This window comes from Rhodamnia argentea, chromosome 5 (assembly GCF_020921035.1).
Source record: "Rhodamnia argentea isolate NSW1041297 chromosome 5, ASM2092103v1, whole genome shotgun sequence".
Lineage (NCBI taxonomy): Eukaryota > Viridiplantae > Streptophyta > Magnoliopsida > Myrtales > Myrtaceae > Rhodamnia > Rhodamnia argentea.
This window is the reverse complement of record NC_063154.1, coordinates 26,115,195-26,130,192: the sequence shown is the minus strand read 5'-3', so window position 1 is coordinate 26,130,192 and position 14,998 is coordinate 26,115,195. Positions and strand designations below refer to the sequence as shown.

At 40.6% G+C, this 14,998-nt stretch overlaps 4 protein-coding genes and 1 pseudogene across 4 annotated transcripts; all 5 read left to right on the top strand.

Annotated features, from left to right (window-relative positions):
* Positions 1–260: 260 nt before the first annotated feature.
* Positions 261–1,133, top strand: LOC115733702 (ethylene-responsive transcription factor 13-like). Its single transcript, XM_030664330.2, has one exon. It carries the CDS (start codon positions 323–325, stop codon positions 1,040–1,042), a length of 720 nt encoding a protein of 239 aa, XP_030520190.2. The 5' UTR covers positions 261–322; the 3' UTR covers positions 1,043–1,133.
* Positions 1,134–4,757: 3,624 nt separating this feature from the next.
* On the top strand, positions 4,758–5,647 carry LOC115733190 (ethylene-responsive transcription factor 13-like). The gene has a single exon (XM_030663860.2). It carries the CDS (start codon positions 4,823–4,825, stop codon positions 5,645–5,647), a length of 825 nt encoding a protein of 274 aa, XP_030519720.1. The 5' UTR covers positions 4,758–4,822.
* A 503-nt stretch (positions 5,648–6,150) lies between these two features.
* Positions 6,151–7,741, top strand: LOC125315279 (annotated as a pseudogene).
* A 5,001-nt stretch (positions 7,742–12,742) lies between these two features.
* On the top strand, positions 12,743–14,227 carry LOC115732991 (NAC domain-containing protein 2-like). Its single transcript, XM_048279730.1, has 3 exons — positions 12,743–13,150; positions 13,722–14,111; positions 14,159–14,227. Exons 1-3 carry the CDS (start codon positions 12,743–12,745, stop codon positions 14,225–14,227), a joined length of 867 nt encoding a protein of 288 aa, XP_048135687.1.
* On the top strand, positions 14,191–14,749 carry LOC115733854. Its single transcript, XM_048278919.1, has 2 exons — positions 14,191–14,294; positions 14,346–14,749. Exons 1-2 carry the CDS (start codon positions 14,241–14,243, stop codon positions 14,646–14,648), a joined length of 357 nt encoding a protein of 118 aa, XP_048134876.1. The 5' UTR covers positions 14,191–14,240; the 3' UTR covers positions 14,649–14,749.
* Positions 14,750–14,998: the final 249 nt, after the last annotated feature.

Genomic DNA, 14,998 nt, shown 5'->3' with positions numbered 1-14,998 from the left:
TCTAGATAAGGCTAATGTACATTATTCTATATGTGGGCCGCCGATTAAATAAATCGGGAATTCGACATTCAATACATGTGCATAGAATCCAACCATCAATAAAGAGGCACCTTCTCATCAACTGCAATAAGGGAGCTAATTATGTTAGAAAAATTAGATTGAATGGTTGATTTGTTTTTAATGATTTTTCAAGCTAACTCAACCTATATATATATATCTTCCACTTTGGTCATCCTCTCACCCATTCCTCTCCTGCCCTTCTTCAATCATCAACGATTGCATACTACACACAGGTCAAAAGCTGCTCGATCGCCATTAGTGAATGCTTCCAGAAATCATGAGTCCCCTTGAGACCCATCAGTTCGATGCTTTGGAATCTATTTACGATCACCTTCTTCAGGATAACGATGCTGTTGATGAGAATGCCATGGTTTTTGCGCCAAGGAGTTCGAGCTTCGGTGATCTTTTGCTCGCGGAAAGTTGGAGCGAACTTCCGCTGAAAGTTGACGACTCGGAGGACATGCTGGTGTATGGCGCTTTGCGCGACGCCCTCAATTCTGGGTGGATGATGCCTTTGGCTTCGAATCAAGAGCTTCGTTGCGAGGTGATGACCGTTGATGGTGACAGCATTGGTCCGGAGCTGCAGAAGAGGCCGGAGACCGTGGAGCGTGAGATGCAAGCGCCGGTCAAGAAGATGCAATATAGAGGAGTGAGGAGGCGGCCGTGGGGAAAATATGCGGGGGAGATCAGAGACCCCAAGAAGAACGGCACTCGGATTTGGCTGGGGACTTACGAGACGCCCGAGGACGCGGCGTTGGCCTATGACCGGGCTGCTTTCAAGATGAGAGGGTCCAAGGCCAAGCTCAACTTCCCTCACCTCATCGGCTCGACTGAGTACGAGCCTGTCAGGGTCAGCCCCAAGCGTCGGTCCGCCGTGCCTAGCTCGCCGTCCAGCGACGACGGATTGACCGGGACGAAGAGGAGAAAGAGAGAGGTCGATTCAAACGCTTTGTTAGGTGTGGACGGACAGTTTTTATTTTAGCTGTACACACTGTCAAGGCGTTGTCTTCATCAAAGGAAAATCCAACCAGACAATTTCACGTGTGAAAAGACTGTTAATTTGGTTTTTCCTATTCCATTTCCTAAAGAGTTCGACGAACGAAGTCAAAGAATTCTTGAAAGCTTGCAGGAGAGTCCTACTGATCATTCAAAAGAGAAGCGAAAACGAGATTATTGGACAAATTCGATAGGAGCGCCGATAAAGTCACCGGAGCATCCACCTCTGCCTCCGGATGAGGTGATGTGGAGGTCCTTAGCGAGTTTGAGACCATCTCCAACAGCCCAAAGTTTGGCCGCAGAACTAGCGGTATGGTCAATGTAGCGAGCAAAACCAGTAACCCAATAGCCACTCGCATCCCAGATTAAACCTCCCCGACCCGCGACACCAGGGTTATGAACAGCTGAGCCATCGATATTTAACTCGAGCCAGCTCGAGGCCGGGCGAGTCCGTTGCACGAAGACGATTTCCCTCACGGTGTTTGAGCAGCTCCCCGCAAGACGAAAGTTCCTTCAAGTTCATGGAACTTTGGCTTTGTCATCGACGACTTCATTATTGGGTCAGGGCCAAAGCAACCGGAGAGCAGAAGGGAAAATTGACCTTCAGACTGCCCAGGCGTCAGTCCAGAATAAAGAATTCTCACCATCATCTTCAACATTCCTAACTCTCCCCCTAAGGAGTCCTCGTCAGTACCAAGGAAGATGATGATTCAGTATGTTTGCTTCAAGAAGTAGAAAAATTATGTTCTTGGGTCGATTGGAATTAGTTTTTTTATTAATTAACTATTGTAAATTTGTTGCCATAACAAAGTGGATCGTAGGGTGGATTTGGATCGCCTAACATTGGGATTTCCATGACATGCGTGACACTACTTAAATCAGGTTGTCCAAATGAAAATGGACAATCTGATTTGAGTCACGTCATGTGTTGAAAGGAATGGAAAAAATATGGGTTGGAATTTGTTTGGAATTTGAAAAATTTTGAATCCCAAACATGACTCAAATCAAACCGTCCATTTTTATTTGAATGGCCTGATCTAAGTAATGTTATGCATATCACGGAAATCCTAATGTTTGGCGATCGAGATCCTACAATTTTAACATTTTTAAGCAGTAGTTGCTCAAACTTACGAAGAAAACATGGAAACCGTGGGCGTAAATATCGTGCTTATTGGTGGACTCACAAAGATATGATGGAAACGACACAAGAACGTGAATGACAGCGCAAAGGGAAGACCGATGATATATTTTTTGGCAATTGAAACTGAAAAGAGTATTAAATTGATGATAGTTTGAGTTCTCTATACTTTCCAGGAATTACAAATAAGTATTTAGAATTTCAGAAATCAATTGGGCCCATTTATATTGCGAAAATTAGACAATCCCTTTGCCCAAACTCGGAACCTCCAGGCTAGGACCTAGGCTTGGGAATTGGTATTTTAACTTATGACCTTGATGCCCAACCTAGAACCTTAGGGTACTAGGGTATGCATGGTAACACCTTTGGAAGTTGATTTTTGCTCCAAAAGTACTTCTGAAGTAGAAATCCGTTTGGTAATTTTTTTTTTTAGTTTTGAAAGAAATTTCTATTTCTAAAGTGAATTTTTCACTTCTGAAGTTATTTTTCCTTCAATTTGAAAAATTTTAAAAATTGCTTCTCAACTCAAGAAGTATTTCTTTCACAAAAAAAAAAAAAAAAAAACTCAAGAAGTACTTCTTGCCTCACTTTCTTTTCATTATCCCTCACCCTCTTTTTGACCACACCCGCCTTCACCGACCGCTGCCACTGCCCACCACGGATCACCGCCCATAGCTACCTACGACCATTGCCACCTATCGCCCTCCGCTGCCAACTGCCAACCACCGTCGATCGCCGCCCCTCGCCGATCTCCACCGGTCGCCGCCCATCGCCGCTTGTGACCATTGCCAATCATCGACAATTGCCCGTGGTTGCCCATCGCAGACCTCTGTTGATGGCCGCCCATCGGTGGCGGCTGCCCATCACCGCTAGCGACCACTGCCACTCGCCGTTAACTGCCGACTATCGCCGCTACCGACCACCGCCCACTGTCGACCTCCGCTGGCCGCCGCCCATTGCTCGCTGCAATCCCTGCCCACCGCCGCTAACTGCCAATCATAGCCGTCGTCAACCACTACCCACCACCGACCTTTGCCAGCTGCCGCAAACCGTCACCATTGTTAACCTCTCCTGGGCGTCGCCCACCGCTCGCCGCCGCCAACTGCCGACCACAGCCTACTCCTATCGTCAACCGTTGACCATAGCCCTGCTCGCCGCAGTAGTCTACTGCCGACCTTGACTGTCAGTGTAAAAAATAAACAATAAGTTTAAAAATATAATATTTTTAATTAAAAATTATTTTTTAAAGAAATTTAAAATGTTTAAAAATGAAATAGAAATTTTTCAGCCGCCGATAATAATTTTTTATAAAAGATTTTATGTTAATAATGTTTCAGAAATAAAAATTTTCAACCGTTACTAAACGAATTTCTCTGATCGAAAATTAACATATAGAGCAAAAGTAAACAAATCAACTTTTGTTTCTAAGTAGAAGTAAAAAAATCAATTCCTAATTAAAACTTAATTTTTGAAGTAGAAGTGTTGTCATACACGTCCTTAATTTGTCCTTAATTTCTGAATCCCGATCATAAAGTCTTGTCTCGGAGCCTTAGCACAAAATCCCAAGTCAAACTCCAACGGTCGTGGCCGTGGCGTCGAATAATAGGCTCAAGCACCACGGTGCTAGGTCTGCCCCTCGAGGTCCTAAGCAAGGTGCTAGGGTCCTAGGTTCGAGCTCCGAACAACGAGGATAATCATGTTGCTGGGGAAGCCTAATTGGAATTTGAAACATTGAATTTCGATCTTCAAGAAGGATGAATCCTGTCCGGTAATTTATGCCTATATATATAGATATATATTTTGTAGACTCGAAACAAAAATTCCGGTCGATTCTTTCATTTTCAAGTGATGTGAAATGCAAAAAGTGAAGAAACATTTTTCGATAAATCGGTTTTTCTGAGATAAAGAAAGGAAAAATGACGCTTTTTTAAAATACCCTCTCAATACTGTAGCCCTCGAAGCACTCAGTCATTTCATCGCCAATAAATACATACCGAAGTACATTTCTTATATTTTGGCTCCGCTTGTTTCGCGAAAAATGAGTGATTTGAAAAATATTTTTCAAAATACGTCGTTTATATCGCTAACAAAAATGGATGTAACATAAGAAAAAAATAAATTCTGTCACATTATGTAGTGAACTTTTTCATGCCACCAAAATTTTTCTTTCTTCTCGAGCATCAGTCATCGGGTCCACCAAGCACCTCGAGATCTAATGACCATTGTCTTACCTCCAATAAAATACATAGAAGAGTGCCCCATGCTTTGGTTTCTCAATTAAATATATCAACTCGTGTCTCTCCTCATTAAGGAAGTGTAATTTTCTTTTTTGGTCAGAAGAAGTCTAATTTGTTTTCCTTTTTTGGTCATAAGAAGTCTAATTGAGCATTTGAAACTTGTGTTGAGAATCTCACTGGTCATCCCTAGATGGCACTTCCTCAGAAGCTCCCTCCAAAATCATCCCGTCAATCTTCTTCCACCACTCAGGCAGTCAAGCTCAACCTATATAAAGAGCTCCCTCTTCCATGGTGTTTTCAACTCTTACGCTCTCCTTCAGAAGCCAAATCATCCCTTCAGTCTTCCACATTCAGTGATCTCAAAGCTACAGATTCTAGCAGAATACCCAAAATGCTTCACGAAATTATCAGTCCCTTTGAGACCGATCAATGCGATGCTTTGAAATCCATTTGTCAGCATCTTCTTGAAGATGATGATGATGATGGAGTCAATGCAACATTTTATGCACCGACTCCTGCAAACATGTACTCGAGGAGCTCAAGCTTCAGCAATCTCTTACTGACGGAGAATTGGAGGGAACTGCCCCTGAAAATTGACGACTCGGAGGACATGTTGGTGTGCGGCTCTTTGCTCGACGCGCTCCGTTCCGGGTGGACGATTCCTTGGGCTTCGAATCAAGAACTTGATTTGGGAGTGACGACCGTTGATTGTCACAGCTTTGGTGTGGCCTTGAATGAAGAACTTGATCTGGAAGTGAGCATTGATTCGGCGACGGAGGAGAAACCGGTGATGGTGGAGCACGAGGTACAAGCGCCGGTCGACAAGACACATTATAGAGGAGTGAGGAGGCGGCCGTGGGGAAAATATGCGGCAGAGATAAGGGACCCCAAGAAGAACGGGGCAAGGATTTGGCTCGGTACTTATGAGAAGCCCCAGGATGCGGTATTGGCCTATGACCGGGCAGCTTTTAAGATGAGGGGGTCCAAGGCCAAGGTCAACTTTCCTCACCTTGTCGGCTCCACCGAGTACGAGCCCATCAGGGTCAGCCCCAAACGTCGGTCCGCCGAGCCTAGCTCGCCATCCATGTCCAGCGATGGCGGCTCGACGACCGGGACGAAGAGGAGAAAGAGAGATGTCAATGTGGATGCTGAGGTGGATTTTGAAAGTCCAATCCCATTTTCCATTTTAGAAAATGGGTTCGTTGAGTGTGGATGAGCGATTTTTATTTTGGTTGTGCAAACTACACAAAAAGAGATTTGATCGATGAAAAGTCAATCAGGCAAAATTTATCTTGTCGAAACTATCGATCTATAGTGTTTATATTCCATTTCATTCGTACAAACGTTACTAACTACCAATTATAGATCAATCAACATTTACCTTTCATATGATGGTTTCGTGACTCTATGAATAAGTTTGGTAGTTACTAACCCCACAGAAATTACAAATCACGAATTGGTTGTATTTTGGCCAAAAGTGGTATTACTATGTTCAAACTTATTTATCTATGTTGGAAGTTGCTATCAATGTTGAGATAAATGTGTAAGTTGTGTCAGAAAATATCCTACATCAAAAAATTGATGTGATGTGGAGTATTTAAGTATATCTTAATTGCTCTATATCTTATTGATGGATCTAACTGGATATACAGTATAGGCTCATATTTAAACCCCTTGTTGGCAATCTTCCTTGCGAGCGTAACGGGCTCCAACACCAATATGGCAATTGAAGGTTACTTTTCTTCGGGGATGAAAAACTCATCGACACTAGTTGTACGTATGTGCTTTCTCAATGTAGAAAGATGCTAACAAAAGTAAAAATCACAACTGCATTTATAATTAGCATTTGGTTCCTTGTGAACCTTGTATGATCTATTAGTTAGGTCCAACTCAAAAGTTTAAAATTATAAATGAAGGGAGACAATATGAATGTAAATAGCACATAAGATCTATTGTCAGTCGATGTGTGACAACAACTTCAACACTCACCACGTCCATTTTAGTCATCCTTTATGACATCTTTGTCTTTTCCCAAATTTTAAGTCTTGAATTTTTGCAAATACTCCACTGTCACCAGGCTAGCGTTGCCTTGCAGAGTGTGGCCTTGCCCGGCGATGGTGAGGTCGAGCCTCACTCAGCCAAGGCTCGACTTCGCTAGATCTAGCCTGGCGATGTCATCCTTGCCAGCCCCTAGCAAGGCCAACCAGCCAGGGGAAGCAAAGGGAAGAAAAAAAGGAAAGAAAAAAAGAAAATAAAAATTCAAAAATGTTCACACAAAAAAACGTATTAAAATAGTAAGTCATCGGACAACAGGCGACGGTTGACATCCACGTTGGCGTTAGCTGGCCAAAATTGGCCGGACGACTGAATTGACACATTTGAAAAGGTTTAGGACCGAATCGACTAAAAAAAAGTTTATGATTGAATTATCACAATTACAATAAATTTAAAACTTTTTTTTGATAATTCTCCCCAATTGCCACTATAGTAATCGACAAAGAAACGTGCCCTACCTCGAATTATATAATTTCGTGATAACGCAAAAGCACATTCTTCGATATGGACTGTCCGCTAAATAAATAGGCATTCAACATTCCAAACAGGTGCCTAAAATCTGACCACTCATGCAGAGGCCCCTTCTCAGCAAACTGCAATAAGGGAGCTTATTAATTATATAACAAAAATTAGATTCAATGATAGATTTCTTTTAATGATTTTTCAAGGTAGCTCAACCTATATTTGGTCATCCTCTCAACTATTCCTCTCTAGCCCTTCTTCAATCATCAACGATTACAAACTATAAACAAGTCAATAGCTCCTTGGTCGCCGTTAAAAAGTGCTTCCAGAAACCATGAGTCCCCCTGTAACCCATCAATCCTATGTTTTGAAATCAATTCTTCGATCAGCTTCTTCAAGATGATAACGTTTTTGTTGAGAATGCTACAGTTTTTGCGGCAAGGAGTTCGAGGTTTGGTGATCTTTTGCTAGCGGAAAGATGGAGCGAACTTCCTCAAAAAGTCGACGACTCGGAGGACTTGTTGGTGTATGAAGCTTTGCGCAATGCGATGCTCTCAGTTCTGGGTGGGTGATGCCTTCGGCTTCGAATCAAGAACTTAGTTGCGAGGTGATGACCGATGATTATGGCGGCACTGGTCCGAAGGTTCATAAGAGGCCGTACATGGTGGAGCGTGAGATGAAAGCGTCAGTCAAGAAGATGCAATATAGAGGAGTGAGGAGGCGGCCGTGGGGGAAATACGCGGAGGAGATAAGAGACCCCAAGAAGAACGGCATGAGGATTGTTAGAAATTAAATCAAATTCATGAATGCCATCGATATATGAACCATGACCATTTGACTCCCTAGATGCATGCTAGAACCTATGCACGAATCAAGACTTGTCTTAATTATTGTATAATTTTCAAAAGTCATTATTAGTTAAGTCTTTCAAGAGTCTGTTCATATTCCGATATGTAGTTAATGTAGGCTCCGTGTTTCACGGAAAATATTTTCCGGAAAACATTTTCCCCAATTTCCGATATTTTGGGGGCGGAAAATGAGCGGTCAACGGAAAATATTTTCCGATCAACAAAAAAAACCTTCTAAAACTAAGGAAAATGATTTCCTCATTTTGAGAAGAGGAAAACATTTTCCACACTTTTCATTCCTCCTCTCTTTCAACTATTTTTTTCTTTTTAATTATTTTTTTCCTTTCTTTTTCGTTTTTTATTTTTCAGATAAAATCTATTTTTTAATTACTTTCTTTATTATTATTATTATTATTATTATTATTATTATTATTATTATTATTATTATTTTTAGTATTCCTTCTTCTCCCTCGGCAGGTTGCTAGCCACAGGCGAGCAAGGAAAGGGATAGCGAGGAACAAAGTTGTGGTCCGTCGAACTTCTCGTGCTCCACGCGAGCTCGGCCGCGGACTCGCCCGTAGGATGACATCGGCCTTCCGGTCTTGAGACTCACCGCCCGACGTAGTTGACGTCGATGAAGCATTCAAAGGTCGATGTCGCCGCCAAGGGTGGCCTCCAGGGCGGAGACCTTCGCAGCGTTCGATGGACCACCTTCATTTGTTTCCACAAAATTAGAGGCGCATCTCTCTCCCCTTCTCGCACTTTTACTAACGGCCAGGTGAAGCTCCATTCTCTCTATTTTCACAAGTTTGCCCGATGGTGAACATTTGCCAAAAACGATTCATAAGATCACCCATGAGCTCCCTTACTAAGCGGTGATGACAACCATATGACTCTTCCCGCAGATTCTGATCACTAGAGACTTTTGAGGCCATGGAAATTCATTGAAGACTTCACGGCTACAATAGAGAGCACGGTTGCGAGTCCCCGCCTTTAAGGTGGGGCGCAATAAGTTGACATACGGAATTGATTTTGATTTGAAATTGCCAAAGCATCCCCGGAATTCACCATGAACCGTGAGGCTCCTTCGCTTGAGACACCGCCGTTCGCACCATCGCCGACCCTATCCGCAAGTAGGATCGAATCGATTTGATATTGTTTCAAATTCTGAAAGGTAACCTTGAACCAATTCACTTTAATTTTCCTTTATTTTTAATTTCAAAATATAAAAAAAATCATAAAAAGAAAATTCAAAAAAATGCACCTTTGAACTTCAAGTCAGAATTCATCAAAATTGCCAAATTGAACTTTTTTCATGAAATTGGTACCGGAAGGGTATTAATTAAAAAATTAATATAATCAAGTTTCGAACTTAAAATAAGACAATTTTCCTTACCAAATAGCGGAAAAATATTTTCCGGAACTTTTCAAGTTTTTGCCAAACATTGGAAAAGGAAGTCATTTCCTGGAAAATGACTTCGAAAACATTTAAAGATCATATTTTCCGCAAACAAACGGAGCAATAATGTATTTACATTTTGTCTGTTCATATATCTAGAGTAGATTAAAAGTCATGTTTCAAGCCTATAAATAGGTGTGTCGTGTAACCATTTTGATATGGGTGAATCAATTGTGAATATGGAATATTAAAAAGCCATATTCATCTCCTCCTCCTTTGTGAGTAGAGTTGAGTTGTGAGTGTTTGTTTAGAGCCCTACTTTCGATTTATCCCATCAAATCGATATTACAGCCTACGGTTTTTCGTAAAAACTTACGGTTTGTGATCATGGCTACAAACACTCATCTTCCTTGCTAGTATCCTAGTCTTACCAAAGAAAATTTTGGTAATTGGGCTTCTAAAATGAGAGCATTACTTGGCGCCCATGGTATATGGGAAATGGTCAACACTGGCTATGATGAGCTAGACGACGAAGCCATGTTGAACCAGAATTAGAGGAATGCCCTCGACAAGGTTTGAACAAAAGACCAATTTGCTCTATCGACTATCTATCAACCCTTAGTTGATTCCATATTCAAGAAGTGTCGTATGCCTCGACATATAAAGAGGCGTGGGAGATTCTTCACAACACGCATCAAGGAGTTGAGAAAATGAAGAAGATTCGTCTTCAAACTCTAAGAGGTTAATTTGAGGTAATCCATATGAAGGAATCTGAGTTGATTGCTGATTATTTCACAAGAGTTTTAACAATTGTCAACTAGATAAAAAGAAATGGTGAAGATGTTCTTGATGTTCGAGTTGTTGAGAAAATACTTCAGTTCTTGGACAAGAAGGATGACCACATTGTTGCTAGCTACTTGGTCATTTACTTATACAATATAAATTGAAGCTTTTAATTTGGTATCCCCCACTTAATTGCCTTTTTGTCATAGGAAAATGCAAAGATGATATTTAAACGTTATATTTATAAAGTTCCATATCTTCGAATTATATATCGAATCTCACAATCTCATGCGGTTCATCCCTCACACTTTCAAGTTCATATTTCTATTCTTCTACTAAAAATTACTTGCATTCATCTCTTATCTGACACGTGTATAGCGCACGCGAAGGATCTCGTTGTACTTCATAGTAGTGGATTTTAATTCTTCTCCATTTCATGCTCTAAATTTCTCAGACTCCAAGACAATTTCTTTTAGAACAAGATTCTAAGACAATTGAATTGTTAGTAAGTTGTCAATTCTATTATTACGACTAGTGAGTTAAAGTTGAGTATTAGAGATTCTTCTTTTTTTTTTTTTTTTGGTCGAAGTATTACAGAGTCTTTTAAATACTTAACACTTCATCATGTTTTTATATATTCAAAGGTGTCTTCACACTGTCATACAACACTTTTCTTTGCTTGTATTAACTAATATGAAATTGTTCAGCGACATCTACAAAATTACACATATTATTCGACTTTGTGATGGTTCATTATCTGTATTATTCCTTAAATTGTTTATTCCGAACATTCATTTAACATTGGCTTTCCTGTCATTCCTTTTAAATGTTTAGTGAACATAAGTTTTTGTTTTGTTTTTTTATTCGTAGGAAGCAACTGTTTTTTTTTACAAATTTTTAGTCAATTCTAACTTTTAAAAGCAAATTACGATGTTTACAAGATTACTCGAGGAAATTAAAAGATAGGAGTAACGGCGGCTTTGGATAAAAGTGGCTTTCAATTAGTGAAGTCGTCCAATAATATCATGCCACGGAGTACAATTTATGCCAGCAATTATCAAGATTCAAGATAACATTCCATCAAACATGGGAGTATGATCTCCTTCCCGTGTACACATCCTGATCTCCCTGTTCACATATTTTATATGTGTACACAATATCTATTGATGTATATATGAATTTATAAGGGATAAATATCTTTATTTTTCAAGAAAGTTGAGAAGATATTTGCACCTTACATGAAACAAATTTTTGCTAAATTGGTGTACTCGTGCCACAATTACCCGAAAAAAATTATATCCCAAAAACTCTCAAATTGGTACAACCGAGCCAAGTTTGCTGTCAAGCGAGGGCACTCGTGCCACATTTATCACGAAAAAAATTCAGATTTAGAACAATTTAGGGTAAATGTGACATGATTATAAATGCGGCATGGGTGTAGCAATTTGAGACTTTTTGCGGCACAAAAATTAGTTTGGGATAAATGTGACACATGTGTATAAGTTCAGGATAAATGGGATACAAATGTATCAATTTGGGTTCTTGTTAGTATGGGTCCTTGATCTTATGCTCTACTAATATTATATTGAAATCTACTATGCATAAAAAAAATGCTATATGGTAAGTTTTATCCTATGAAAGGAAGATTGGTCATTCCTATATAAGTAATATTATTATTTCAAAGATTATTTACTAATTCTTGTTGGAGGCACCTGTTAAACATACTAGTCATTTACATCTACCCTCATGGAATTAGATATTTACCCGAGAACAAGTTTGTGTGCTCAACGCCTTGCTCAGTTCAATTTATTGTTCCCGAATCTAACCATGCCAAAATTACTTTCTGAAATGTACTCATCAATAGTATCTTCAAATAGACACTCATAAGTCTTATTATGATCTTTTGTTTATAAAAATGCTCTTAAGTTATTTGTTAAGCAACAAACTAAGTAAAATATTATCATTTTCAATACACTAAATGTTCTCATGATATGCACAGCCAATAGATTCAAGATCGAAAATTTCTTCAGTAAACACATTTAACAAGTACCGCTAGAATGGTGATTAGCAAGACCCTTTTTAGTAATGTGCAACCAACTTACTTGATATTTTTTAACTCATTTAAAAAATGACTAACGTTCATTGAATTCTAGCAATCTTAGACACTTAATCCCTGATTGGAGTAACATATCTCTAAAATGTTTCAATTTGAAGGGGTTGAATTTTAATCAGAGATTTTACATCTTGATTTTTGCTTAATCAAAAACAAAAGGGCCGTACACTTCAGTCCTTTAAAATGAGATTAACGCAGACAATCTAGAAGGTTAAAAAAAAAAAAAAGAAATGTGAGAAAATACGAAGACAATTGGATACAGTTGTCATCCTCACTTGCAATTTGTTATTTTGCAGACACGTGTGATAGTCATCTTAATCCCACTTTGCACGGCTAATCTCCTATTAATCAAGATCTTTTCACACACTCTTTTCTCCGGATTTTGACAAGATTTTAAAAATAATCAACAAAATTTAAATAATATGATTTCGGATTCTTGCTAACAAAGGAAAGATGTTTTTTGTTAACCCATTCAAGAAGCTGTTCACTTGAGGATAAAGTTCCAAAAAATTGGCTGACTTTAAGCCGGTGAGATTTTCGCATTCGGTCCATGTTTATAAAAGCTCACGAGACCAAAAGTCTCTCTTTCAAAAACCAAAAATCCAGAGAAAAGGAAGAACAAATTCTGTCATTGCATAGGAGTTCACTACGATGGTGGTTTGGTATTGTGGGCTTCGTTTTCTTCCCACCGACGATGAACTTTTCTTCGATTACTTGATGCGGAGGCTGAATCGAGAATCGCTGCCCGATCCGGACATCGTCCGCGATTGCGACGTGTACGGCGGTGGCGATCCTTGGAAGATTTTTGGTAAGGACCGGGATGAGAAGTTCTATGTTTTCACCATGTTGAAGAAGAAGAACAAATCGAGAGTGGATAGGACCGCTGGCTCCGGCACTTGGAAGGGCGAACAGAGTTACAAAATCAAGGGTTCGCACGGTGAGGTAGTTGGCTACAAGAAACTCTTTACTTTTAGATCGAAAACCAGCTCGAGCGCGGAAGCCGACAAGGCCGATAATGGGCACTGGATCATGTATGAGTACTCAAAGCATCCCTATAATGTATGCGTTTCTTTCCCTTTTCTGTTAGGTTTATAATTATCCCAAATACATGTTTGATTGGTATATCTTCCTCAATGCTTTTGTCAGTATGAATACCTTGGACACGATACTCTGACATGATGCTCGTTCCATGATAAATTTGTCAATGTTCGACAATCTTGTTTGTTTGAATGCGGAAGGCGCTAAAGCACTTAATTCTAGTGCTTTTTGTGGATCCTAACTAGTTCTATCCAATTTAAAGCAGAATTTAGGTGTTCACTATGATACAAATATGTTTATGATCCACCCACAATGGACTGAAAATAAGATTAGTGTATAAAAGGAATTCTTTGATCAATCGGTAGATTGGAAAAAGCGACGAATAACTATTTTCATCATGATGTGGTTGATCAAGAAAGTGTGCTTTTTGTGGTAACACCAATTTGGCCCTCCCCCTATAGGTTGCATGTACAATTCTAGGGCATACATGTTGTTTCAATTTTCATATATGTGTTATCGTTGTTTAATTTCTTGTTTTCCCCTTTTTTAATCAAAAGGAAAGGATAATTTAGTTTGTTTATAAATAATGCAGGACACAGAGTGTGTACTATGCGTGATCAGTAACAAATTCGCTGAGCAAGCAAGCAAGAAGGTGTGCCCGAATCTGCACGGCCGAGTGCAACTTGAGGAAGAGAATAGACGAGCAAAGAAGGCACGCCCGCTCCGCGATGATTGCACAAACATCTTCGGCGTTTCTTCCGCCGCATCGCCACCCTCAACCACCGCCGCCACTCAAGTTCAACCAGCATCTTCCTGGGTTTTCAACGAAGATGAAGTTGTCATTCCACGAAACATTTGCGGTCCAACTTTGCCGGATTTGGATGGCGACACCAACCTCAACTCGCTTCCCGTGGCGATGACAACGGCTGAGACGATGGACATCAGCCGCACCGCTGATTTCCCAGCTTTTGGCGGCGGGAATGCCAGTCCACTTTCAATGATGAGCATGGTGGCGCCCATGCACGGCAGCACCTATGCTCGAGTGCGGCATCCATGCACGTACCCAATTGCAATCGAACCCGCCCTGGCTTACGATGAAGCTGCGAGGGCAATGTACGGTCCGTGTGCGAGGTTGAATCTCCCCAGCACGTCTCATCCCATGTCTTTCGGTGATTCGGCCGTCACAGCCATGACATCTGTGCGCACTACTGCTAATACGGCTGGTATCCCGAGCACTGGTTATTCAGTTGGTACCCCAAGCAAGACCACGGCTTGGTCAACTCAGTCTGAATTGACTTGCGGTGCGGAGGTTAAGGACGGGGATCGCGAGGGCGAGTTGAATGCGGATGGTGGAGAGTTGGAGCCGATGAATGAAACCAATGTCGATTTCGACTGGCTTAGCGACTACACAGCAGACGAGCTGTTCGATGTGGACGAATTGTTGAGGACTTTGGAGGATGACCCGAAGTTCTCCACCGGATGTCAAGATGGAGCAGCAGAACATTTAGAACACAAATAGCTAGAATTGCGTATGAAGAGAGTATTAACTTTGTTCTTTCACTGACAGATGTTGAATATCTTTTATCTGACGGGACAATTACGTTTTTAGGATTGCATTGTCTGGAGGGTTTTCTGAGTAATGGTTTCATTTGCTTTTTGTGAGCTGAACTCTGTAATTGTGAACTGCTGTAATACTGGAAAAAAAAAAGACTGGATATATTGATTTGTTTTTGGTTCTGACATTTGAGCTTCGCCTCTCATATTCTGAATTTGTGCCGTTCCGATGTTATGACATTTCGTGGCATGAATCAGAATTTCTGTTAAGACGATAGGGAATCCATTTGGAGAGCAATTATTTCATGATCACGG

What these genes read in the sequence shown, in the direction of transcription:
- LOC115733702 (XM_030664330.2), top strand. Translation starts at nt 323, where the DNA reads ATGCTTCCAGAAATCATGAGTCCCCTTGAGACCCATCAGTTCGATGCT.
- LOC115733190 (XM_030663860.2), top strand. Translation starts at nt 4,823, where the DNA reads ATGCTTCACGAAATTATCAGTCCCTTTGAGACCGATCAATGCGATGCT.
- LOC115732991 (XM_048279730.1), top strand. Translation starts at nt 12,743, where the DNA reads ATGGTGGTTTGGTATTGTGGGCTTCGTTTTCTTCCCACCGACGATGAA. An exon ending in ACTCAAAGCATCCCTATAAT is followed by an intron (nt 13,151 to 13,721) that starts GTATGCGTTTCT and finishes TAAATAATGCAG; the next exon opens with GACACAGAGTGTGTACTATG. An exon ending in CAGCTTTTGGCGGCGGGAAT is followed by an intron (nt 14,112 to 14,158) that starts GCCAGTCCACTT and finishes CATGCACGGCAG; the next exon opens with CACCTATGCTCGAGTGCGGC.
- LOC115733854 (XM_048278919.1), top strand. Translation starts at nt 14,241, where the DNA reads ATGTACGGTCCGTGTGCGAGGTTGAATCTCCCCAGCACGTCTCATCCC. An exon ending in GCACGTCTCATCCCATGTCT is followed by an intron (nt 14,295 to 14,345) that starts TTCGGTGATTCG and finishes ACTACTGCTAAT; the next exon opens with ACGGCTGGTATCCCGAGCAC.